This window comes from Balaenoptera borealis (genome assembly GCF_965194805.1).
Source record: "Balaenoptera borealis genome assembly, chromosome: 7".
Taxonomy (NCBI): domain Eukaryota; kingdom Metazoa; phylum Chordata; class Mammalia; order Artiodactyla; family Balaenopteridae; genus Balaenoptera; species Balaenoptera borealis.
The window spans coordinates 82,015,260-82,042,906 of NC_138864.1; the positions used below are offsets into that span (position 1 = coordinate 82,015,260).

General features: G+C 41.8%; 1 protein-coding gene across 9 annotated transcripts in view; it reads left to right on the top strand.

The window, feature by feature from the left end:
* Positions 1–27,647, top strand: part of CREB5 (cAMP responsive element binding protein 5) — a 409,001-nt gene that overhangs the window by 134,474 nt on the left and 246,880 nt on the right. For all 9 annotated transcript variants that reach the window (XM_082397957.1, XM_082397963.1, XM_082397958.1 and 6 more), the window contains one exon: positions 22,475–22,647. In XM_082397957.1, coding sequence (XP_082254083.1) covers positions 22,475–22,647 — 173 coding nt within the window. The remainder of the gene's footprint in view (positions 1–22,474; positions 22,648–27,647) is intronic.

The window sequence follows — 27,647 nt, forward strand, 5'->3', positions numbered from 1 at the left end:
GAGATCTAGATTCTAGTCCTGTTTCTGCCTTTATTTAGATGTGGGCCACTGGTGTGGTTGCTTCTCCTTCTCTGGCCTCCATTTTCTTCTCTCTAAAATCAAGGAGTTGGATTACAGGGTCTCTGTGGTATCTTTCAACTCGCAAGGTCTGAGAGCAGCTACATATCAGCATCATAGAAATCTTCTCCTGGAACTTGGAGTTTCTCCTTTCCTGTCTTCCCAGCCTGCATCTAAGCTGGATCTCCTGTGTTGGGTTTTTCCATCTGTGGTCCTGTTTCTATTCCCGATGAGGTGGAGATAACTTCATCCCTCCTTTTCACTGCCCCAGTTTCCACTGTTTCAGTAATTATTTTAACTTCCGTGAATCTGCTTTTTCTTTGTTCCTTTTCATGGTCCTAAATTGCCACTGAAACCTAACGCTTAAATCCTGCATAGTTCCGCTGGCCAACAGAGTTAGTGTCTCTTGGCTTACAGACCCTGTGCCTGGAGGCAGGACAGCGTCCCTTTCCGTCCCACCCTGCCATTTGCAGTCAGTCTGAAGCCACAGCCTCTTATTGAATCCCTGAAGTTCTTTTCCAGTTTCTTAAAGTGACTCTTTATTTCACTGAGCTTGTAACAAGATCTAGGTATGCTCTGGATGTGAATTTAGAATGTTCACATGGATGAGTCAAGGAGTGAAGCCAAGTTGGGGTGGGGGAAGCTTGACTACAAGGGGAATCTTTCATTATTCATCTCTGCTAGTGATTAGAGGGCACTATTGGATAGATATAATTGGATCACATCCCAGAAATCAAGATAAAAGACCATAAGCATTTCACCCTCCTCCTTCCAACACTGGCTAAGCAACCCCCTACCCACACTCCACAGCCTCCGCTTGAATTTTGTTCAGTCTGTGCTAAGGCTCTGTGTACTAGAGTTATCTTAGAAAGAGTAAGCACCACTCTGTGTGTGTGGTGTGTGTGTGCATAGAAAGCTTCCCCAAAGCTTGCACGTGCTAGAAAGATAGGTTTTCTGAATTCCCTCTCCGCAAAGCTAAAAACTCAGTGTCAGTTAGGTCTTTTCCCTCAGCTGCCATTGGAACAGCACTAAAGACCTTTCAGAAGAGTTCTTGACGGTTCTAATCCCAGTAAATGAAAGGGAAGAGAGAAAAGGGAAAGCGGTACCGTTTAACCTTGTCAACACTTCTTCAGATATTGGAGCCTAAACCTCTATCAAATGTGGAGATGTGAAAAGATGTTTGAACGAATGGAGCAACATCCAGGACGAGGCTTGGGGGAGTGGTCTTTTCCTCTGCCAGCAGATGATTAGATTTGATGCCTAAACACTGTCATTGTTCCATTAAAAAGGGGATGGAGAATTAGTTAGCTACCCAGAGAAACCCAGCATTATGTATAAATGCAGAACTTACTTGTAGGCTAAGCTGCTTAACCAGGGTGAAGATAATACAAGCAGTTCAAATACTTTGTCCTTCATCTTTTGCTCTGAATGAATATGCCTTTTACTAATGATTATAAACCTTTAAAATGGCTTTTCATGCTGAGATTCTGTTTAAGTTTCTAAATTCATCTGTAGGGGTTTGAAACTATCTCATAAAGTGACTAGTAAACAATATAGGTATGAAAAGACATATGAAAAGTATTTTTTAATACATAGGCCTATAATTGGGTTTCTTTAAAAGTAACCAGACAACAGATACATATATGTGTATGTATACACACACACACACACACACACACACACACACACACACACACAAACTCACACACGTATCATCAGCTTAAGGACATGAGCATCAATGCAGAGGAAAAGATGTAGGCCTTTTGTCCAAGGACTCACTTACTAAAAGCTTCTACAATTTGGGTGTGTTTCTTTTCTTTTTCTTTCTTATTTTCTGCATGGCATGGGCTGAGAATCGAATCTGACTTCCCACATGGCAGGTGAGAATTCTGCCACTGAACCACCCATGTACCTGGGTGTGTTTCTTAACGTGGGTCCCTAACTCCCCTGAGATCTCATCTTTGTTTTAGGTTTATAAATATTGTTTCTTAGCCTATCAACTAATCAGTAAATTTGTTCCACCTTAAAGTTGTCAGTGGAGAAGCGTCACAATGGGATGAAAATGAACTCAAGATGGCAAATTATAGAATGTTCAAGTTGCCGAACACCAGGACCCTATAGATTTGGTGTCTGACCACAAGAGTGAAAGGTTGCCGTGGGAGATCACCTAAATACAAATATCTCATTGGCCTTAGTGCTTACTTAGCAAGCCAACCCGTAAGTCCTGACTGTCTAGGGTAGAAAATGCAGCTTCTAAATGGATGCACTTTCCTCCCATCCAGTAGCTGGCAGAAAGGAGAGCTGAGCTCAGCACAGTACTGGCGTTATGGTACATAGACACCAGGTGCCAAATTCTTCCCCCTGTGATTCCCACATAGGAAGCCGTGCTTATGCCAAGCCCAATTGTTTCACCAGGAGGAAGGTAGACAAATCGGAAGCTGTGGCCTAAAAGTAAGACCTTGTTTTCAGGGTGTGTAACTGGGTTCAGAGGAGCCCTGCCTGTCCTGGCTCATCTTTGTGGGGTGCAGCTGGCACACGTGGGATGAGTGCGTCTTAGCTCTGCCTTCTGTTGTTTTTATCAACCCAATCATGGTTTGTTAGGCACATGGGTAAATACAGAGCTAGTTTAGTTAGCGAAGTCCTGCCCTTAGATGGTTCAAATGAAAGGAAAGGAAATAGAGGTACAGATAACAATTTTTTTCTTTTTTTAAGTTATAGTAGGTTGGGTGGAGTGAAAAATGTCACTGGGTCCCAAACTGGGGTTTCTTATCTTTTATCATAATGTATATATAAATATACATTATAAATAATATATAGAGAGTGTATATATACACACACTATTCTGTGTGTGTGTGTGTGTGTGTGTGTGTGTGTGTGTGTGTGTGTGTGCTTGCAGAGGAACTATCTGAAGAGATATAGTAAAAGATTAATTTTTTCTGCATGTTAGGATGATAGGTAATTTTGTTCCCACTTATTTTTTTCTCATATAAATTTTCTCCATGAACAAGTATATTACAAATACATAGCTTGTAAAGTAAAATAATGCAAGTTTAATTGGAACATAGTTGTACTGCATATTTTCTGATTGTCCTTGCAGGCCCATCTCCCCCTTTTCCACTCCGCTGTCTGCCCTGCAAGGCTGACCTGTTTACACCACATGAATGAGCACCTTTAACCTGTGTTTTCCCACTGGATCTGGGCCAATGACCACAGGGGCACCACAACAGGTTCCAGAGAGGGAAGAAGGGGAGCCTGAGGGTCTGTTCTTACAGCTCCTTCCGTTACTCACCTGCTTTGACTAAGGGTCACTGTTCTGACCAGGTGCCCTCTCCACACAGCTCTCTCCTCCCCTGGTCCCGCTAACCTCTTCTCTCCCCTGAGTCCTGGTAACCTCTCCTTTCTCTCACTCCTGGAAGCCTAGGGATGCTAACAGCTCCCTGCTGAAACTGGGCCCAGGGTACTGCACTATGGCTTGTGCTTCCCTGCACTCTGCCCACAACTTTGCAGCTAGCTCCTCTGCTAATCACTCCTCAAATTACCCATTTTGAGCATGCAGTCTGTTTCCTACTGGGACCCCAAGTGATACAGTAGTCAAACACTCTGAAATTGTGCGTTTATCTGTAGTAAGTCTGCTAGATTCACTAAAGCATCAGTTTTCTTGTGTGACTAGAATTTTATCAACATTATGAAAGAGTAGGTCTGATGGTATGATGGAGTGAAATGAGATTTTAGAAATCAAGGAATATGAAACCTTCAAAAGACAAATTGTATAGAAAAATGAATTCATGACTCTTAAGGAAGCGTTTTAAAAACATGAGATCCAAAGGAGGAAAGTCCTAAAAGAGATCCTTGGTGGCCAAAAAAGAAAAAAATAGCCATTGGATTTTTTTGTTTGTTTGTTTAACATCTTTATTGGAGTATAATTGCTTTACAATAGTGTTAGTTTCTGCTTTATAACAAAGTGAATCAGCTGTACACATACATATATCCCTGTATCTCTTCCCTCTTGCATTTCCCTCCTTCCCACCCTCCCTATCCCTCCCCTCTAGGTGGTCACAAAGCACCCAGCTGATCTCCCTCTGCTATGCAGCTGCTTCCCACTAGCTATCAGTTTTACATTTCGTAGTGTATATATGTCCATGCCACTCTCTCACTTTGTCCCTGCTTACCCTTCCCCCTCCCCATGTCCTGAAGTCCATTCTCTACATCAACGTCTTTATTCCTGTCCTGCCCCTAGGTTCTTCACAACCAATTCTTTTTCTTTTTTTTTTTTAGATCCCATATATATGTGTTACCGAACGATATTTGTTTTCCTCTTTCTGACTTACTTCGCTCTGTATGACAGACACTAGGTCCATCCACCTCACTACAAATAACTCAATTTCATTTCTTTTTATGGCTGAGTAATATTCCATTGTATGTATGTGCCACATTTTCTTTATCCATTCATCTGTCAGTGGACACTTAGGTTGCTTCCATGTCCTGGCTGTTGTAAATAGAGCTGCAAGGAACATTGTGGTACATGACTCTTTTTGAATTATGGTTTTTTCAGGGTATATGCCCAGTAGTGGGATTGCTGGGTCGTATGGTAGTTTAGTTTTTTAAGGAACCTCCATACTGTTCTCCATGGTGGCTGTATCAATTTACATTCCCACCAACAGTGCAAGAGGGTTCCCTTATCTCCACACCCTCTCCAGCAATTATTGTTTGTAGATTTTTTGATGATGGCCATTCTGACTGGTGTGAAGTGATACCTCATTGTAGTTTTGATTTGCATTTCTCTAATGATTAGTGATGTTGAGCATCCTTTCATGTGTCTGTTGGCAATCTGTGTATCTTCTTTGGAGAAATGTCTATTTAGGTCTTCTGCCCATTTTTGGATTGGGTTGTTTGTTTTATTGATATTGAGCTGCATGTGCTGCTTGTAAATTTTGAAGATTAATCCTTTGTCAGTTGCTTCATTTGCAAATATTTTCTCCCATTCTGAGGGTTGTCTTTTCGTCTTGTTTATGGTTTCCTTTGCTGTGCAAAACCTTTTACGTTTCATTAGGTCCCATTTGTTTATTTTTGTTTTTATTTCCATTTCTCTAGGAGGTGGGTCAAAAAGGATCTTGCTGTGATTTATGTCGTAGAGTGTTCTGCCTATGTTTTCCTTTAAGAGTTTTATAGTGTCTGGCCTTACATTTAGGTCTTTAATCCATTTTGAGTTTATTTTTGTGTATGGTGTTAGGGAGTGTTCTAATTTCATTCTTTCACATGTAGCTGTCCAGTTTTCCCAGCACCACTTATTGAAGAGGCTGTCTTTTCTCCATTGTATATATTCCTGCCTCCTTTATCAAAAATAAGGTGACCATATGTGCGTGGGTTTATCTCTGGGCTTTCTATCCTGTTCCATTGACCTATATTTCTGTTTTTGGGCCAGTACCATACTGTCTTGATTACTGTAGCTTTGTAGTATAGTCTGAAGTCCGGGAGCCTGATTCCTCCAGCTCCATTTTTCTTTCTCAGGATTGCTTTGGCTATTTGGGGTCTTTTGTGTTTCCATACAAATTGTGAAATTTTTTGTTCTAGTTCTGTGAAAAATGCCTTTGGTAGTTTGTTATGGATTGCATTGAATCTGTAGATTGCTTTGGGTAGTATAGTCATTTTCACAATGTTGATTCTTCCAATCCAAGAACATGGTATATCTCTCCATCTATTTGTATCATCTTTAATTTCTTTTATCAGTGTCTTATAGTTTTCTGCATACAGGTCTTTTGTCTCCATAGGTATGTTTATTCCTACGTATTTTATTCTTTTTGTTGCAATGGTAAATGGGAATGTTTCCTTAATTTCTCTTTCAGATTTTTCATCGTTAGTGTATAGGAATGCAAGAGATTTCCGTGCATTAATTTTGTATCCTGCTACTTTACCAGATTCATTGATTAGCTCTCGTAGTTTTCTGGTAGCATCTTTAGAATTCTCTAGGTATAGTATCATGTCGTCTGCAAACAGTGACAGCTTTACTTCTTTTCCTATTTGGATTCCTTTTATTTCTTTTTGTTCTCTGATTGCTGTGGCTAAAACTTCCAAAACAATGTTGAATAATAGTGGTGAGAGTGGGCAACCTTGTCTTGTTCCTGATCTTAGTGGACATGGTTTCAGTTTTTCACCATTGAGGACGATGTTGGCTGTGGGTTTGTCATATATGGCCTTTATTATGTTGAGGTAAGTTCCCTCTATGCCTACTTTCTGAAGGGTTTTTATCATAAATGGGTGTTGAATTTTGTCGAAAGCTTTCTCTGCATCTATTGAGATGATCATATGGTTTTTATTCTTCAATTTGTTAATATGGTGTATCACATTGATTGATTTGCGTATATTGAAGAATCCTTGCATTCCTGGGATAAACCCCACTTGATCATGGTGTATGATCCTTTTAACGTGCTGTTGGATTCTGTTTGCTAGTATTTTGTTGAGGATTTTTACATCTATGTTCATCAGTGATATTGGCCTGTAGTTTTCTTTCTTTGTGACATCTTTGTCTGGTTTTGGCATCAGGGTGATGGTGGCCTCGTAGAATGAGTTTGGGAGTGTTCCTCCCTCTGCCCTGTTTTGGAAGGGTTTGAGAAGGATAGGTGTTGGCTCTTCTCTAAATGTTTGATAGAATTTGCCTGTGAAGCCATCTGGTCCTGGGCTTTTGTTTGTTGGAAGATATTTTATCACAGTTTCAATTTCAGAGCTTGTGATTGGTCTGTTTATATTTTCTATTTCTTCCTGCTTCAGTCTCGGAAGGTTGTGCTTTTCTAAGCGTTGGTCCATTTCTTCCAGGTTGTCCATTTTATTGGCATATAGTTGCTTGCAGTAATCTCTCATGATCCTTCGTATTTCAGCAGTGTCGGTTGTTACTTCTCCTTTTTCATTTCTAATTCTGTTGATTTGAGTCTTCTCCCTTTTTTTCTTGATGAGTCTGGCTAATGGTTTATCAATTTTTTTTATCTTCTCAAAGAACCAGGTTTTAGTTTTATTGATCTTTGCTATTGTTTCCTTCATTTATTTTTCATTTATTTCTGATCTGATCTTTATGATTTCTTTCCTTCTGCTAATTTTTGGGTTTTCTTGTTCTTCTTTCTCTAATTACTTTAGGTGTAAGGTTAGGTTGTTTATTTGAGATGTTTCTTGTTTCTTAAGGTAGGATTGTATTGCTATAAACTTCCCTCTTAGAACTGCTTTTGCTGCATCTGATAGATTTGGGTCATTGCGTTTTCATTGTCATTTGTTTCTAAGTATTTTTTGATTTCCTTTTTGATTTCTTCAGTTATCTCTTGGTTATTAATTAGTGTATTGTTTAGCCTCCATGTGTTCGTATTTTTTACAGATTTTTCCTGTAACTGATATCTAGTCTCATAGCATTGTGGTCAGAAAAGATACTTGATACTATTTCAATTTTCTTAAATTTACCAAGGCTTGATTTGTGACCCAAGATATGATCTATCCTGGAGAATGTTCTATCAGCACTTGAGAAGAAAGTGTATTCTGTTGTTTTTGCATGGAATGTCCTATAAATATCAATTAAGTCCATCTTGTTTAATGTATCATTTAAAGCTTGTGTTTCCTTATTTATTTTCATTTTGGGTGATCTGTCCATTGGTGAAAGTGGGGTGTTACAGTCCCCTACTATGATTGTGTTACTGTCGATTTCCCCTTTTATGGCTGTTAGCATTTGCCTTCTGTATTGAGGTGTTCCTATGTTGGGTGCATAAATATTTACCATTGTTATATCTTCTTCTTGGATTGATCTCTTGATCATTATGTAGTGTCGTTCTTTGTCTCTTGTAATAGTCTTTGTTTTAAAGTCTATTTTGTCTGATATGAGAATTGCTACTCCAGCTTTCTTTTGATTTCCATTTGCATGGAATATCTTTTTCCATCCCCTCACTTTCAGTCTGTATGTGTCCCTAGGTCTGAAGTGGGTCTCTGGTAGACAGCATATATACAGGTCTTGTTTTTGTGTCCATTCAGCCAGTCTTTGTCTTTTGGTTGGAGCATTTAATCCATTTACATTTAAGGTAATTATCGATATGTATGTTCCTATTACCATTTTCTTAATTGTTTTGGGTTTGTTATTGTAGGTCTTTTCCTTCTCTTGTGTTTCCTGCCTAGAGAAGTTCCTTTAGCATTTGTTGTAAAGCTGGTTTGGTGGTGCTGAATTCTCTTAGCTTTTGCTTGTCTGTAAAGGTTTAATCTCTCCGTCGAATCTGAATGAGATCCTAGCTGGGTAGAGTAATCCTGGTTGTAGGTTTTTCCCTTTCATCACTTTAAATATGTCCTGCCACTCCCTTCAGGATTGCAGAGTTTCTGCTGAAAGATCAGCTGTTAACCTTATGGGGATTCCTTTGTATGTTATTTGTTGTTTTTCCCTTTCTGCTTTTAATATTTTTTCTTTGTATTTAATTTTTGATAGTCTGATTAATATGTGTCTTGGCGTGTTTCTCCTTGGATTTATCCTGTACGGGACTCTCTGTGCTTCCTGGACTTGATTAACTATTTCCTTTCCCATATTAGGGAAGTTTTCAACTATAATCTCTTCAAATATTTTCTCAGTCCCTTTCTTTTTCTCTTCTTCTTCTGGGACTCCTATAATTTGAATGTTGGTGCGTTTAATGTTGTTCCAGAGGTCTCTGAGACGGTCCTCAATTCTTTTCATTCTTTTTTCTTTATTCTGCTCTGCAGTAGTTATTTCCACTATTTTATCTTCCAGGTCACTTATCCGTTCTTCTGCCTCAGTTATTCTGCTATTGATTCCTTCTAGAGAATTTGTATTTTCATTTATTGTGTTGTTCATCATTTTTTTTTTTTTGCTCTTTAGTTCTTCTAGGTCTTTGTTAAATGTTTCTTGTATTTTCTCTATTCTATTTCCAAGATTTTGGATCATCTTTAGTATCATTATTCTTAATTCTTTTTCAGGTAGAGTGCTTATTTCCTCTTCATTTGTTTGGTCTGGTGGGTTTTTACCTTGCTCCTTCATCTGCTGTGTGTTTCTCTGTCTTCTCATTTTGCTTAACTTACTGAGTTTGAGGTCTCTTTTCACAGGCTGCAGGTTCGTAGTTCCCATTGTTTTTGTTGTCTGCCCCCAGTGGCTAAGGTTGGTTCAGTGGGTTATGTAGGCTTCCTGGTAGAGGGGACTAGTGCCTGTGTTCTGGTGGATGAGGCTGGATCTTGTCTTTCTGGTGGGCAGGTCCTCATCTGGTGGTGTTTTGGGGTGTCTGTGACCTTATTATGATTTTAGGCAGCCTCTCTTCTAATGGGTGGGGTTGTGTTCCTGTCTTGCTAGTTGTTTGGCATAGGGTGTCCAGCACTGTAGCTTTCTCGTCATTGAATGGAGCTGGGTCTTGGCGTTGAGATGGAGATCTCTAGGAGATTTTTGCCCTTTGATATTATGTGGAGCTGGGAGGTGTCTGGTGGACCAATGTGTTGAACTCGGCTCTCCCACCTCAGAGGCACAGGCCTGACACCCGGCTGGAGCACCAAGACCCTGTCATCCACACAGCTCAGAATAAGAGGGAGAAAGAAAGAAAGAAAGAGAGAGAGAGAGAGAGAGAGAGGGAGAGAGAGGGAGAGAGAGAGAGAGTGAGAGAGAGAGGGAGAGAGAGCACGCTAAAAACTATACTAAAAAGAAAAAAAAAAAAAAACACAAATGGACAGACAGAACCGTAGGACAAATGGTAAAAGCAAAGCTATACAGACAAAATCACACACAGAAGCATACACATACACAATGACAAAAAAGGAAAAAGGGAAAAAAATATATATATCATTGCTCCCAAAGTCCACCTCCTCAATTTGGGGTGATTCGTTGTCTATTCAGGTATTCCACAGATGCAGGGTACATCAAGTTGACTTTGGAGATTTAATCCGCTGCTCCTGAGGCTGCTGGGAGAAATTTCCCTTTCTCTTCTTTGTTCGCACAGCTCCTGAGGTTCAGCTTTGGATTTGGCTCCACCTCTGCGTCTAGGGCGTCTGTTCTTTGCTCAGAGAGGACGGAGTTAAAGGAGCAGCTGCTTCAGGGGCTCTGGCTCACTCAGGCCATGGGGAGGGAGGGGTACAGAGTGTGGGGCGAGCCTGCAGTGGCAGAGGCCGGCGTGACGTTGCACCAGCCTGAGGCGTGCCATGTGTTCTCCTGGGGAAGTTGTACCTGGATCACAGGACCCTGGCCGTGACGGGCTGCACAGGCTCCCGGGAGGGGAGGTGTGGATAGTGACCTGTGCTTGTTCACAGGCTTCTTGGTGTCTGCAGTAGCAGCCTTAGCATCTCATGCCCGTGTTTGGGGTCCGTGCTGATAGCCGCGGCTCGTGCCCGTCTCTGGAGCTCGTTTAGGTGGTGCTGTGCATGCCCTCTCCTCGCGCACCCCGAAACAATGGTCTGTTGCCTCTTCGGCAGCTCCAGAGTTTTTCCCGACTCCCTCCTGGCTAGCTGTGGTGCACTAGCCCCCTTCAGGCTGTGTTCACGCAGTCAACCCCAGTTCTCTCCCTGCGATCCGACCGAAGCCCAAGCCTCAGCTCCCAGCCCCTGCCCGCCTCTGCAGGTGAGCAGACAAGCCTCTTGGGCTGGTGAGTGCTGCTCGGCACGGATCCTCTGTGCGGGAATCTCTCTGCTTTGCCCTCCACACCCCTGTTGCTGCGCTCTCCTCCGTGGCTCTGAAGCTTCCCCCCTCTGCCATCCGCAGTGTCCGCCCACAATGGAGCTTCTAGTGTGTGGAAACCTTTCCTCCTTCACAGCTCCCTCCCACTGGTGCAGGTCCCATCCCTATTCTTTTGTCTCTGTTTTTTCTTTTTTCTTTTGCCCTACCCAGGTACGTGAGGAGTTTCTTGCTTTTTGGGAGGTCTGAGGTCTTCTGCCAGCGTTCAGTAGGTGTTCTGTAGGAGCTGTTCCACACGTAGATGTGTTTCTGATGTATTTGTGGGGAGGAAGGTGATCTCCACGTCTTACTCTTCCGCCATCTTGAAGCTCCTCCAGCCATTGGATTTTTTGTGTATTTTTCTTTTCTTGAATTCTTGTTTGAAGAATAAGGATCAGAAATGGTCTGGTGCTTTTGCATTGAAATGAGTGAGTGAGGAATGGATGTTATGAATGGGAATGGATGGATGAAGTAAGGGAAATGTGGACTCACGGAGGCAGAGTTGTAATAGCAAACAGAGTGGCCAGGCCTCAGACATAGGCCTCACTGGGAGGTAATGTTTGAGCAAACTTTTGGAAAAAGTGAGGGAGGTAGCCATGCGGATAATGCGAAGAAGCCTTCCAGCCTGTGGGAGCAGTGGCACCAAGGCTCCCATGTGTTAGCAGAACCTCAGGGAGGTCAGTGCAAGTCTGGAGCAGAGTGAATAAGATGAGAGGGTGGTAGGAAATGAGGTCACAGTGATGGGTGATATCTCGTAGGTTTTGGGACGTACCTTGCAGGCACTGTAAACATGGAAACCATCTCATTGACCCCCATTGCACTTCTCTGGACACCTAAGGATCCAGAGAACCCAGGTTCCCAAAATTTTTAAAAATGGGCTCTTAATATTCAGACAGGATTTCCAGAAGCTTCTTTGGGGATTGTCATCTCTAGTTGTGGCCAGTTACCCTGCGCTACATACGTGCTGTTTTGTTCGCTATGGTCAAGAGAAAAATGTTATCTCTTTATATCAGGATTTCATCAAATAAGACAGACTGAATTGCTCACCAGTCGCCTCTGTTGCATTATGCATTTGGGTTTTGCTCTAAGATTTAAACACCAGTAGCTAAGATTCAGTTTCCTTGGAAGCAATGGCAGTTCAAGGGTACTTATCCAACAGCCACTTTCCAGGATAGAAATATGCTGCTTAATTAATATCGATCATTAGAACAGCCTCGTAGGAACTTAGGTTTGTGAAGTACTAAACAATTTACAAATTAAGGCCACTCATGGAGAGCCACCTGACGGGTTCCACCAGCAGCACAATGAAGTGCAAGCCTCTTCATTCACTATTGTTTCAGAGGAGGAAGTCTATCTTGTTGCACATTTTCCTTCCCACTGAGGATCACATTTCTATTTTATGTTCAGAGAGCATAATGTTGCCAAATATTCAGGAATGCAGATGCCCAACCAGTGCTCCAGGCAGGGGAGTTTTGAAGCAAATTCATTTTAGTGGGCCAGCCCTACCTTCCAGCTCTTTTGGCCGGGAGAGAAGAGCTGAGGAATGGGGGCCTGGGAAAGGCAAGGGAGAGTCTCTCCTCAGACCTGTGCTGTATCATTAGCAGCTTTCAAGAGAGCGCTCCCTTTATACTTCTGGTCATTAAGCAAGTACTTGATTTTCTTTGAAATGGTGAAGAAATAGACCTCAGCATCCCTGTGGTAGTTTTACATGCACTCTTATTTTTAGTACTTTTACATTTCCTGGTAAGGAAGGGAGAGAAATTTGTTTAGTGATTCTAGAATGGACCACTTGCCTCCTGCACAGCCGTACCAGGTGCTCAGTGTGACTTCTCAGCATTTCCCTGTGTGCTCAGTGCTGCTTTCATGATATTAAGGCCCCTTTTCTTCCTTATGCCACACAGAAGCACGAGCCTGGCAATGCCATTGGTGCCATCTACTTACCTTTCCTGTACCTGCCTCAGGACCCCAGTGTTTTGCTTGTTTCTAATCACTTCACTTTGGCTTTTTTGGGTCTGTTTTCTAGTTGCTAAGGAAGGCCCGTCTTGCCTCGCTTCAACCAGGGCTTGAGTTGACCAGATACCTGGCGGTTTGAGGAGACTGCTGAGGTGTGTTCTGGCCTCTGTGTGTTGATAGGACGTATGAGGACTCAAACCCACAAATGTTCCCTCTTTATATCTTCGGCTTAAGATGACCGTGTGCCCAACTTAGACAGAGGAAATTGTAGACTGATGGCTCTTTTTTTCCGTATCATTATCTCGGAAATCATAATTCATGTATCCATTCAATCACTGGTCATCTCGTTCTGTGCCAGGCACGGAGCTTAGGCACTAGTGATGGAAGAGAAAACGAGGCAGGCACTGTCCCTGCCTTCCTGGAATTTATAATATGGTGAACTAGAAATAGGAAGTTACTGTGTGATCAGGATAAGAGGTGATAAAGCTCTGGAACTTGTGGGAAAACAAAGAAAACAGCTATGGGAATCGTTATGGAGGTAGAATCAACAAACTAAAGAAGTTAAGAAAGATCATGTGCTTAATGGTGGATCAGTTGCAAACCCAGACCTGTTGACTAGCCCTTTGCCCTCCAGACTGTGGTCTTATCAGCTCTAGATGATGCGTCTTTCCCTCTTTCTAGTGTGTGTGTGAGAAGGTATTTTTCTGACTCATTTGTTTTTCATCCCCTTCTTTCCCTGGATTTCCATATTCCCTCTAAACTGTAGGTCCTCCAAGAGAGTGCCTACTTTTCCTTTTTTGTCTTTCCACAGTATTAGTTACACTTACTATGTATTTTCTCAGCAAACATCTATGTGACAGGTGACAGGCATTGTATTAGGCCCTGAGGACAATGATATGAAATCACACCCTGTCCCTGTAACCAAAGTGTTCACAGCTAGAAGGGGAAAACTGACCTGAAGTGTATAAGTAAATGTACCCATGTGTTATAGGAGCTTTGAAAGGAGTATGTATGGGATAAGATGGAGGACAGAGGAGTGGTTAATTAATTATAATATGGTGACATGGAAATAATGATGACAATTACACATTGTGATGTGATATAAAGGCAAGGATTGGGGTGCTGAGGTAGAAAATAACAGGGGGATGGATATCTCTAGCTAGGGAGGTAGTGTTAGCATTGGTAGTAATCATGATAATAATAATTATAATAATGGCTACTAACACTTATTGGACATTTAATGTGTCCAACATTGCACTCAGCTCTGTATTTACATTACTTAAATTAATCTTTATAAAAATCTTACAGGGTAGGGTTTTTCCTATGTGACAAACGAGAAAAATAAAGAAAGAGAAGCTATCAACTTGCTCAAGATCACACATCATTCATTTCTTCACCGAATAATTGAATTTATTGCACATCTACGAAGTGCATGACACTGGCTGTTCTGAGATGAACATGGACTATTCCCTCCTCCAAGTTTCCTGGAGGAAACATTTGTGAAAATAAGTCAGGCTTTCTAGTGGAGGTGTGGACAAGGCACTGTGGGAGAGCAGAGCAGGGAACTAACGGGGCCAGAAGGAGTGGGGGAAGGCTTCATAGAGGAGGGAGCGTCGGAGCTGGATCTTGATGAATGAATTGACTGCAGAGAGGAAGTGCTATGTGCAAAGGTGAAAAAGAGACATGAAATGGTGTGGGATAGTCAAGAAGCTTTGAGGTCTGTGTGTGTGAGTGGTAGGGGAGGGGATGGGGAGGATGGGTTGCCAGGAGGTGATGTGGGAAAGATTGATGGGGACCAGTTTGTAAAAGGCTGAAGTCAATGGGAAGGTACATGTAGGAGGTCAGGGATGGCCAGCAGAAGTGTTTAAGTAGGCTGGTGCCATGATGGAATGCACAGCTTTCTGGAAGAAGATTCTTGAGAAATGAGGAACCTTACCAGTTAGCAGTACAATGTACAGTATCATTTTCAGTGGAGTTAGATGAATTTCCAACTTCCAGGATATCTGTATATACAGCAGCCCCAGAAATTTGCTCCACGTAATTCTAGTAACCTGAATGAAGTCCTAGTGCCATTTCATTCATTCTATCCCATAAGATGATATTTAGCAGAAGCAACCAAGACAGTAACGTGGGAGATAAGAGCAGAGACACGGACAGTCCAGGGCACTGAGAATCTGAACAGGAAGGAGCAGGATCTTGGAGAGACACCCCAAAACTGTTTCTCACAGTCAAGGGTGGCACCTGAGAAGACATTTATTGTCTTGAGCATTTTACTACAGTACTAAATGAATAGCTATAAAATGCTTACAGGGATGCTTCAGGGCTCTGCTGCCTCAAACCCAGTATTAGAAAGGATAACAGAGGTCTGGGATTGGAGGAGAGCAGGGCCAGTCAGACGGATCTCGCTGCTCTGTATCCTGCAGACTGACATCTAGAGCCCCAGTCAGGGGGACTGCCTGCTTCCTGGAAATGTGTGAGTGGGCTAAGGCCACTGAGGGTTATGTCAGTGTGCGAGCTGCCTTTCTACCCATTGCAAGGGAAGTTGCCTTAGAAGTTGAACTTGATCCAGACGTCAGAGAAATGATCTCTTTCCCAGGCTTTCCCTGAGCTCTTGGAACTCTTAAGGAAGGTGAGCTAACATCAAAGAGTGAGCTAGTGATGGTTGCTTGTTTGTTTTGGTAATTTGATAAAAGTATTGATCAACACTTTTTGAACTACAGCCTTCCCTCCCTAATTCTAATCTGCACTATTCATTGTAAATCAGTTTAGAAATGCCTATGCAGCCAACATGACCTTGAGACAAGGGTTGCTAATCAGTCACTTTGAAATGAATTAATGGTGTATTCCCAGGCTTCGCTAGGTGTGAAGACAGTGGTGATGACATTGATCCAAATTAATGGTATGATAGATAGACTGTAGTTCTCAGGATCACATACCAGCATCAGTTAATAACTTCTTTTAATGTCCATAGAAAGGATATCAGGTATACTTCATTTTTTGCCGTGTCACTTTCCGCTAGAAAATATTTTTACAGAGAGACTATAGAGGCAGTGTGGCTTAGTAGGTAACAGCCTGGATTCTGAAGCCAAACTGCCTAGTTCCGAGCTTCTCCACTTATTGGTTGTGTGACTTTGAGGACTCTTAACCTCTCTGTGCCTCAGTTTCCTCATCTGTAAAATGGGGATAATAATCATACCAAACTCCTAGGCTGATGATAAGGATTAAATGAGTTTTCTGACATATGGTTATGCTGTGTAAGTGTTAGCCATTATTTATAATATTTCCATTAATATCAGTCATAGGGAGTAGCCACCCAGAATGAACCATTACTCTCTGAGCTTCACATTCTGAACTTTACTAAAAAGAAAGAAGTACACATTTGCTGTCAGGCACTATGGTGGAACATTTGTTATCTCATGTGAAACTCTACAATCTGGTCCATTAGATGATTATCTCCATTTTAAAGATGAGGAAGGTATGGCTCAGAGAACTTAAATAACATGCCCCAGATGATATAGAGCTGAAGTGAACTTGAGCCCAATTACAGTTCTCATGTTTTCCTTCTGTACTTTTGTTCCTTTTAGAATTCTCCAGGGATAAGTAGCAAACTCTGAAAAAGCAGAATTAAAAGTGCATGTCAAAGCTGGCATTTTCACAGTACCCTGTGCTGTCTTCTCCCTTCCTCTCCTGCAGAGGTTGCCTGAGATGGTGTCTTATCTTATGCGGTCCATCTTGCACTGTGTGACTATGCTCAGGAGAGAGAGGCAGCCTGCGTGTCCCCTGGTCTCCCCCAGCCCCCTGCCTTGCCTCCTCTAATACCTCACTGGTTCCTCTGTCATGGAGCAGCCCACCCTCTCAGTAAGATTCAAAACACTCCTACTGTTCCAGCTCCCGAGAGCACCAGAAAGGAGTCAACACCCTCTAGAATCCCTCCTACACCTCCAGAGAGCCTAGTGCCTTCCAGAAGGTTAGAACCTTTGTTATTCTGTGAAAGTCTCAGACATCTTTTGGATGCAGTTCCTCGATGTTTACATCTGGGAAGTTCTGAAAGTCTTCATAACTGCCCGGGCAGCATTAAGATGCAGACAATTCTAAGATTGCACAACTCAGCTTGTAAACACATGTCGGGATGACCCTGGCTCCTTATAGAGAAACTTATAAAGTTACTACACCTTGGCAGTTGGAAAGAATGTAGATTTGAAGATAACATTTTGGTACTTCATGGGAATCAACATCATTTGGCCTCTATGCTCCAACCTTCACTTTCATTTGTGGTCCACCTCCCTTCATCCTTCATTACCACACCCTAAAATTATAGTTGTTTGTAAGAGCATGGACTTACATTCATATACATCAGGTTGTTTTCTGCATATTGTATTCCAAGCCCATGCATGCAGGACAATTACCACTCTACCTCCAGCTCACTGACTATGCAATCAAGACTCATTATTACCCTGGTTCTCATCCCATTCACGCCCTTTATGTCTCAGAACAACAGTGAATGGAGAGCAAGGTATATTGCAGGGTATGAAGGGAATAAGAAGGCCAAGGACATGGGGATAAATCTGAACTAAGGAGGGTAAAATTTAGGTGAAGATGGTTTGTCTGAGGAGCTTTATCATCTTCGATGTTTGAGAAATTTTACTTTTTGTTAGATCTGTTTCTTGAATCATGATCCTTGGGTCTGATGGAAAACTATAATTTTTGGAAGGCTTATTTCTGCAAAAGCTTATGGTTATGGAGAAAAATCAATGTTTGTAGGCCCATGAATCAGAGTCTAAGAAGTCTGTTTGGATATTTAGTGTCTCATAAAATGTAACATAGAAAGACTTGTGGAGTATCAGAGCTGTAAAAGATCATGGAGACCATGATCCACCCCCCTCCTTTTAGTGATGAGGCTGTGAAGCCAAGGGAAGCTGAATGATTTACGCAGGTTACATGGCTACAAGGAGGGTTAGAGAGACTGAAGTAGAAGAGACCTCCTGACTCCTAAACCAGTATATTTTCAGCATTATCACACGTTACTAATCATTTGGAAGCATTTGAACCAAAGTATGAACCGTGTATTATGAGAGAATCTTAGCAAGAAGAGACCTTGGAGGTCATCTAGTGCCATCTCCCTCCTGATGCAAGAATCCTCTTGGTGACATTAACAGATGGCACTACTCCCTACTAATGCTAGGAAGCTTAGTACTTTATAAGGCAACTTGTTTTATCTTTGGCTATCCCTACATATTGGTAAATTTACCCCAACAAAAGGTCGAACTTCTATTTTTAAAGCATCAGTCCAGAAGGAGTGAGTGTGGCCAAAGGGTAATGGAATGGTATTAGTGATGGTGTAGAGTTTTACTCTTTTTATCTTAAAATAAGGATAATAATGCCTATCTTGTAGGGTCAGTGTGAGGATCAGAGGTGCAGTTTATAAAGCATCTGCCATAATAGCTGCTTCAATAGGTACTCAAATTTTAGTTATTGTTGGCTTTTGTCATCATGATCCCATTTTTTGAAATTATGCCCTCTGGAGCAACGTAGACTATGTCTAATCCCGCAAATATTTGAAGGCAGTTAGCATGACCTCTAAGCCTTCTTTTCTTCAGACTAAATATTCCCTGATTCTTCTACCATTCTTCCTGTGATGCATTTTGGATGCCTCCATTGCTTTCATTCCCTCCTATTTGTCAATTTCCCCCTTAAACTGTGGTGGCCAAATGTGGTCAGTCTGATGTGCTTGACAGTGGAATAATTACATCCCTTGATCTGGACATCGCACTTCTCCTACAGCAACCTAGATTTATGTTAGCATTTTTGGAGACCAGATCACACAGTTGGCTCATGTAAAACCTTGTTCTACTATCCAGAATGTTAGCGACGTCTCCCAACATTGTGTCAACCACAAATTTGACAAGCATGATTTTTACATCTTCATCCAAGTGGTTGATAAAAATGTTGAACAAGAAAAGGCCAAAGGCTGAGCCTCCAGGAACACCCCAGATCCTTCCCTGCATATTGACATCCAACCGCTGGTTGGTGACATTGTTTCACCAGCTCCAAGTCTACTCACCTATGCTAACAAAAATAACTCAGCAAGATATAGTCATTCTTTGTGTTTTTGAAATTGGATATTTACTTTATTTAAAGATAAAATGCCATTCTTTTATCAAGGAAGACAGGTTTTGAACCCATAATTGGGAAAATGTGAACTCAGAAGTAATTTCATGTTTCAGTTACTATGTAATGCTGAAAGAAAAAAAAAAAACAAAAAACTTCTCTAAATGTGAAATGATAATGCTCGCTTAAATTTGTTTATTTTTCCAAAATGTTTCGAAATTATTCTCTGGGTCTGGGGGAAGGAGGCTGGAGAATTTGCAGATTTCATGCGCTGGGGAGAAAGGAGATTTTTGAAATATTAGGATATAACTTTCAAGAGCTTTTTCCATCTCTGGTGGAGATCACAGAAACAAAGAGATCTCTTAAAAATGTTGGTGGGGGAGGGTGTGAAGTATATCCTAGATAGTCTTTTTTATTCTTTTTAATGGTTCTCAGAGAAGAGTCTTAACTTTTTGAGGGGAGAGTTATTTCTTTCTCTCATTTAACATGCTTTATGCTGAAGAAATCAAACCAGTGTCTTTGCACCAGGTTTCAAAATTTTTGAACCAAGTTTTTCTTGGTTTCCATGGTGGAGATAAAGAATGGTTATGGACATCCCATTTGAGCCAAAGTGCTCAAAGACTTGAAGCTCGTTTCTTGGTATCTTCCTTGAAGGGCTCGTTTAATGTTTTCTCAAAGGCTTTACTTTCTAATCTACGTTCCACGTTTGTGGTTTTCTTCTTAATTCTGATCCTCTCTATTTCTCTACCCCATAATCAAACAAGTATGTTAACATCTAACATATCTTACATCTTTTATTGTGATCATGCTTTGAGATTTCAAGGTAAATAGACAAAAGAGTTAGCATTCTCAAAAATCGCCCAGGGAATAAAAGATAAGATTTCATTATACTGAATATCCTAGGAATGTCATTTTATAATTTACTCATTCTCTCACTATTTACTGCATGCCTACTGTGCCAGGCAATGATCTGGGCCACGGAGACTCAATGGGGAGTAAAGTCGTACTTAGTCCCTTCTCTCATTGTGCTTATATTCTAGAGGGAGAAACAGATATTGATCAAATAACCGAAGACAATTGTAAACTTGTGAAAAGTGCTATGAAGCAGGGGGAGAGGGTGCCCCTCATTGGAGAGGTCAGGGGAGGCTTTCTCACATGATGCTTAGTTTGTGATTTGAAGGTGGAGTCTGGGGAACGGTACAGGTAGCAGAAAACAGCATATTCAGCTCTGTGCTGAAATGGAGCATCTTCAGTATGAGAGCAGGAAAATTCATGCAGGTGGAGTGAATCGCAGAGAGCCAGAGTGAAGGTGGTGTGAGATGAGCAGGGGAGGTAGGAAGGGTGTCATACAGGCCTTGGAGGTCACACTGAGAGTGCTGTCGGGGTCTTCTGAACCATGAGAAGCCACCTAAGAAGCATGGAGAGGGTGGCCCATGTAGCTGGATTTGTGTGCGATGAGATCAGTTTTGCCTTTTGAAAGGATGACTGTGGCTGTATTATGGGAACGAGGAGGAAGGGAAATCAAGTGAATGACAAGGGGCCAGTTAGGAGAGCACTTGTTTAATCCAGGAAAGAAGATGGTGGTTGGGTGGAAGTTGGTGGAAAAAGAGACAGAAAGAGAAGGATGCTTACATTGAATTTATGGTGCTTGGGGACTACATGTGGGGGTGATAGAAAAGAGGTGCCAAAGGAGGGTTCAGACATTTTATATTATTGTTTGTGAACTTAAAGAGAATATTATTTTTAAAATTGTATAGCTCTGTTGATAATTTTCACTAGCACAGCACAACAGGAATAATAAAAAGAGAGTCAGAAATCCTTCTGTGCCTCAGATCTATTATTGACAAAGTAGGTGACTGTGAACAGGATGAAAAATTTCAAATATCTTTAAGGATCTAAACACTGGAAAAATAATACTTACAATGTTTACGTCATCACAACCTCACTAAGACCTAGAGAAATAAGTTTGTGAAGGTTCACTTTTGAAAGAAATAATGATTATCTTTATTTTCGCTATTACTTTTAGTTTGATTCTCTACGCCCCTAGATCCTATAAAGAGAACTCAAGCGTATCCCTGTGCTGCCACCCCAATACAAATCACCATTTTCTTTCATCTCACTTTAACCAGCCACAATATTTTCCCACGTCAGAAAAACCTTCCAGTATATAAGGGGAGCCTTTGGATCATGTGTGTGTGTCTAAGCCTGTTCATGCCTTTGGGATCTCAAGACAACAGTCGGCTTACAGTCTAAGCCAGGTGCCCAGTTGCCATCTGGGCTCCTGACAAGCTGTGTGGTCAGGGTATAGAAATCAGAAACCTGGGAAAGGTGCAGTGTGATGGGCACAAGCACCCCCAATACCATATATGTTATCACCATCATTTTACCCACAGTGCAGGAAATCCTGTTCTTTACAGAAGAACTTCAAAGAACCACTACTAGTAGTCCTGCGTAACATTTTTTTTTTTTTCTTTGCCAAAGCGCAGACAGATAGATATTTTTTCCTCTAGTAAATTGCTGGTGACACTCCATTTCTTTCCTGTCATCCTCAACCCATTGTCCAACTGACCTCTCAGATTTCCCTACCCTTCAAGGCTGAAGGGCCGTACCTGGCTGTTTCCAGAGGCCCACTGACTTATGTTGCTTTGCCCTGAACTTTCTTTTTCTCTTCTAGGTTCTGAATTTCTCACATTTCAGCCCCACCATGTTGATCAGCCCTCTTCTGCCACAGTGTGAATCCTCTCTTGTTGTCCCATTGACATTCTTTTCTAGGAAGAGCTGTCTTTTAAGCCAGCTTTATCATGCATGTTTTACCTTATTTTTGAATTTTAAACAAAGAAACTTTCATTCAAGTCATCAGAAATAAATACATGATATTAGGTCTCTCAAGTGACTCAGTTGTGTCATTATTTTCTTCACTACTTTCATGCAGTGTTTGTTTACTAACTGCCTACTGTGCTCTAAGCACCATGGATAGAATAATGAACACAAACATTCTATATTCTTGAGGAAAAGACAATGAACAAGTAAACAGACGAGAAATCATTGTCAGTATTCCATTATTCCACCAAATTGTTAGAAATTGATTTTATGGAAATACAGCAGAGTTGTAACTCTCACTCTTGTCATTGGATCCCAGACACCCTGTTGTCTTTTCCAGTCGTTCATCCTCAGTCCCCAGGTTGTTGAGCTTGGGTCATGAGTACCCAGATTATGATTTGGAAAAGTAGTTTCCTGGAAAAAAAAAGAGGTGGTTAGTCTTATAGGACTGAAAAAGAAAAAATAACTAGTGTGCTTGTCATTCAAAGCAGGGTGCTGAATGGCTCTTCGTTAAATCATAGTATTATGCACTTACCACAGAAATCATTTTCAAATGCAATATATATCACACCAAGTCAGAGCAGATATGCACTAAACATCCCTGATGTAAACCTCCCATTGGGATGGCGGCGGGGTGATTAGCGAACTTCCAGGTATTTTCTTATGTGCTTTCCTCTTAAGGTGAATAGTTATTTTTCATCTCATCGTAGCTGTAATTTGTAACAAAGATAAATGGACCCATGGCTTGCCAGAAGCCATAACTCTGTATTTAGTTGACATGACCAGATTCCCCATTTTGGCCTTTGAGAGCTTGAGAGTAGACTGAAGCATTCACCTCTTCTGACCCTTTTCCCTCTGTCTTCTGTCTTCTCTGGGCAGAATATCTCGATGCATAACACCGTTGGTGGGGCCATGGTGGGGCCTGGAGCTCACCAGCTTGGCAGCACCCGGATGCCCAACCATGACACCAGCGTTGTGATTCAGCAAGCCATGCCGTCACCCCAGTCCAGCTCTGTCATCACACAGGCACCTTCCACCAACCGCCAGATCGGGTAAGGAGACCTCGTCGGCTGTCTCTGGGTCCTGGCTGGAGCTCAGGAAATGTTCTAGACTTTCTCCTAGTTTCTAGTCCTCAGGTTGGATAAGACAGAAGTTGGTTTTCCTGGCTGGTGTGATATTGCCTAGAGCTCAGAGTGATGTTTTTGATGGGAGAAGGGAAGAGGGATTCTCTGTTTGGTGGAAGCTCTTTGACCCTGACTTTGGGGAGAAAAGCAAGTCATTCTGTGTCATTGTTTCTTCAAACAAGATTCTTGAACTTCAAGATGACCATGGGGAAACCCCATGGATGTTGAGAGCAGAGCATAGTTCTCAGGACAAATGCTTGAGGATGACGGAGGGAAGTGTCACCTGCCCAGCCTCCTCCCTAACAGAGTATGTCCCTCCATTCCTAAGATCTAAACCCATCACCTGTGTCTTTGGTGTATTTCCATGGTCCTCCTTCCCTCTGATCATTTCTTCTGTGCTTCTCTTCCTTTTTAATACCTTCTCATTAGCTCTCCTCTCTCTGCATTGGTCCATATTCATTCCTGGAGTAGACAAAACAAAGAAAGCAGGCCCTATCCCTCTCATTTATGTAAAAAAAGACAACACTGAGGCATTGAGAAAAATAGGTAGAATGCCCCCAGACACTGTGTATTATGGGATGGAAAGAGAGCTCACTTCTGAGTATCAGGTGATAGCTCTCGGCCCTTGTTACTCAGAGTGTGGTCTGAGGACCGGCAGCGTGGGTATTACCCAGGCATGTCTTAGAAATGCAGAATCTCTAGCCCAGCTTCCTTCTCTCCAGAATGAGGATGGTATCTCTTCTTTCCACCCTCACAAGAGTAAAGTGAAAAGGAAATAAAAGATTTAAGAGTGCTTGGGATCTTAGAAAGAAGAGGTAGTAACTTAAGCCAAAGAGCTATGATAAATTTATGTTGCTGGATGCTGAGAACTGCTTGCTCTCTGTTCCCAGAATTGTCTGTTTAAAATAGGAAAGGGAGCTTGCTGTGTTTGGTATATGCATCAGAATTTAGTTTGAATATTCCATTGAATAATAGATACGGTGATTTTAAGAAAAATATTAGAAGCTGTCCCACTATTTGTCAGTCTGTCTTTTCCCTTCCTTGTTTTAAATGCTTGTAAGAATTCCACACCAACAGGGAGCACTAGGGACAATGGCTTATCCCTCCTTAGAATGCTCTAGAAAGGGTACCTTGTCTCTCACATTTCTCAACTCATCAGGATGGGTTGTGACATGAAGATGAATCTTAACAAATGAAAGTTGTGGGTGATGACTATTCTGTGAGTTTGCCATGGGTACATTTGGTTTCCCATTCAAGACACAGAAAATTAATCTGGCCATTTGAATGCTTGGCTTTGTTGGAAGAAGCCAATGCTAAATTCGCAAGTGTCTCTGTTAAAGATTTCTTTTCTTCTCAAATGACTTTGGGAGCAAATGTTGCACCACCTAAAGCAAGAACCTATAATATACTAAGAGGGTGGGGTCGTTAAAGACAGCATCTCAATCTCAAGGGACTCCTTCACTCCAGGGGCTTGGCTTTGGGCAAACAATTCACAGTTAGGCAAGCTAATTGTAATTATTTTATTTTTCTTTCAAGGGGAGAAAAACGTAAAATGTGCTAGAGTTTACTAGCAGTTTTACAGCATTCCTTCTCCCCTGGAGTTCTGCTTCCTGCCCCACCGACTACCCTCTTGCAGGACCTTAGTATTTGGCCATTGTTAGTACAATGCTGGTTTTTGTGAAACAATCATTTAAGGGTTAGCACTAAATTCTAAGATGGGTATTGACTCTGTCAGTAATGTACCCAGCTGGCCCAGGGCTGTACAGTTGGATGACATTCCTAGCCTGTGTCACTGCCCTGACAGGTGCGGGTGTTTCTCTGTTACATGCGACCTCCCGACCCACTCTGTCTTCTCATTTATTCCCAATCCTGGGGTGTTATGTGTCTCTCCTGGTGTGTTCTAGGAGATAATTGTCACTTTTAGGACTCTATCTTGTTGCCGAGCTTGAAGGAAGCTGTTTCTTTGCTTCACATCCTTCCCTGTTGTGCTTACCATGTTGATTCCAACCCCTACTTCCTGTCATTTCCATTTTCTCCACGTGACCCATCTAAAACCTTGCCCGGATGATCATGGGGGCTCAGCAAGTAACAACCCAACCCATCTCACCAGTGGATTCAGAATGAAACTCTAGGTGGTAACATTTGGGGATGGTTGACTCTTTTAGTTCTCTCAGCAAAGAGGAAATGAGTACTTATTTTAAAACATGAGTTCCCTCTGGAGACTGTGTCTTTAAATGAGCATTTGAAATTGCAGATAGTTTTCTTTTTTTTTTCTCTGAGGCTGCACAGAACCATATTGTAGTAATATTCTGATTTTTATCACAACCTCAAATATTTAAGTGTCAAAATCTGGCCAAGCCACCTGCAAATGTTTGCCATGGCTACTGGCCAACAAAAACAGCAAACAGCAATGAAAGTCTTCATTCAGGCTCAGCACTTAAGCTGCATCCAGCCAGAGAGGCTGGGACCCACCTGTGCCCACGCACAGGGCTCTTTTGCTGCGGCCAGTGGGTGTGTTCACGACTAGAACTTTGCGGGAGAGGGAGGGGGCTGCCTGTCTCCTATTCCCCCCTTTTCTTCCCTTCGACTAGTGCTCGGCTTCTGTTGCCAATCCCACTTTTGTTCTCCTTTCTGCCACTACCCCGCTTCATGTTGTATTTAAACTTAGCAGTTTGAATGGATTGGGAGTGATATTGACATGAAGGACGGGGAAATGAGAGCAGTGCCTGTTCTCAGGGAAGATTTGGGGGACAAAGTTTATGCATCCTTGTGTGCGCATTTGATTTTCATGCTTTTGGAGCAGGAATTGAGCCAAAGTAGAACAAAATGAGTGTGTGTGCAAAAATCTGAAGAAATAAGGTTATAAAAGTAGGTAGACAAACCACATGGGCAACTTTCAGTGCATCCCATGTCGCCCCCCCCCCCACCATGCCGATGCCCAGTTCTGTCCAAGTAGCACTTTTATCCCAATAGAAACTGGAGGTAAGTATAAATATCCCAAATTGCACTCGTGTGGTTAGGCAGCCTAGAAAAACACACAGCGCTAGAGAGTGTAGGAGGCATCCCTAAACTAGTGACTACTTGTGCTTAGTCAAACGGGCAGACGCTCTGTCGGAAAGAGTGTCTTTGGCTGATTGATGGTAGCATTTTAGGAGATAAGTTTTCCAGATGGAAAAAAAAAAAAAAAAGAGTGAGCCATGGGCTGTGGGAGAGACAGAAAACAAGCATGTGTTAAATATAGATGAGATCGATTCAGGCTGGGACCAAATATGTGGCAGATTCCAAACAGTATCTCTACTGCAGTCATTTTTATTAGATATCATGTAACAGGCTCATTAATTCAGGACCAAGTCTGCAAAACCCAGGAAAATGGTGGATGAGCAGGTAACAGTAATGCAAATTCTGTCTCTGTCTCTTCTTCTGTCTTTTTCTCTCTTTATCTCTGTCTCTCTCCTCATATGAGACATTTTTGTAGGAGTCAGTAATCAGTTGAGTAGGTGGCTATAATCTTAATACATCCCAGCTTTCCTAAAGAAGCCAATTTCTCTTTATGGAGTCAATGTTATTAGATAATTCATGCTCAGTAATTCTTCAGGAGAACTGTGAAGATAATATAGAGTGTGGAGGTCTACAAAAATGGATGTCAGTACAGAGTTCTGACAGGTTATGGGAGGCGCTGCCAAAATATTCCACAAAATTTCTTCCTGTTTTCAAAATGTTCCATAGATTTAGTTCTCTGTATGGAATTGGGCAAATACATAAGCTCTTTAGATTACTGGTGAAGATTATTTGACAGTAATTGTTTACAATGGAGGTGTGATACATCTAACATCAGAATATACAAGTGTTCCTACCAAGGCTGATATTTGCACAGAAGGTATCTGGTCCATTGTGGAATATTCTAGTTAAGATATCAGGAAACTAGAAAATATGTTCAACAGCGTGTGTATATGAAACCTCTCCCTGATTATATGCCAGTTTTAGTCCTGGCAGATATATGTTTGTGTGATGTGCAGCTCTATTAGCTGTTTGGTCATAAGCTCTATTTGCATGAAGCTGCACTTAGGCAATGTAGACCTAAAACTTAGCCAGAAATTTGCATAAAATATCGTAGAAGCAAATCTTGTTTTATGTAAAAATAAAAAGGAACTGATACTCATCATAAATTGTATTTCTTACACATTTGATGTGATTCTTTAATAATAATACTAATAAAAAGAAGAGCTTATCACATCTCAGAACTTGTTGGCATAAAAAGCAACACCACCTTGCCTATCGGGGAGAGTCATGTGGCTTTGTTGTGACTGTTGTGTCGTTGCTGCTTGAGGTGTCCATCGAGATGGGAATGTTAATTGATTCAAAGGTTTTTGTGTTATTGTTGCTCTGAAAAAAAAAAAAAAAAGGAGAGTGGTCAGTAAATGATGCCATCACAGAAAGGCACCAATGAAAGAAGCCTTAGGTAACAAAGCAGGTTACAGTTTAAGAATGTGCTTGCTCTGTAAGTGCATAGGTGTATAAATCCATTATTAAGAGTTTTCTTAAACTCCACGGAGCATGATTAAGACTGTCACTGCCCACAACCGGGCAGTGCTAGCGGCGTCCAGGCCAGCCTCTTCTTGCTAGAGGCAGCAGCCGGCAGGCCCCGGCTTATCACTGCCCGCCCCTGCCCCCTACCCTTCTCCAGGACAGCCTGAAGCCTCCTTTGAGTAATTCAGAACAGAAGCCATTATTTCCTGCTTTGTGTTTTGCTGAATATCACGGCTATGAACATTGCTTTATTGTTAGAAAGTTGCTGGATCTTTCACAGCACCGAGAACATTTACGAGGGCCCTTCAGGGGGATGCTTTCTGGGAGGGTTGACAGACTTAACCATATGGCTCCCGTTAAATCCCATACAGAGCCTTGAGAAATTACCTCTGACAAGGGGG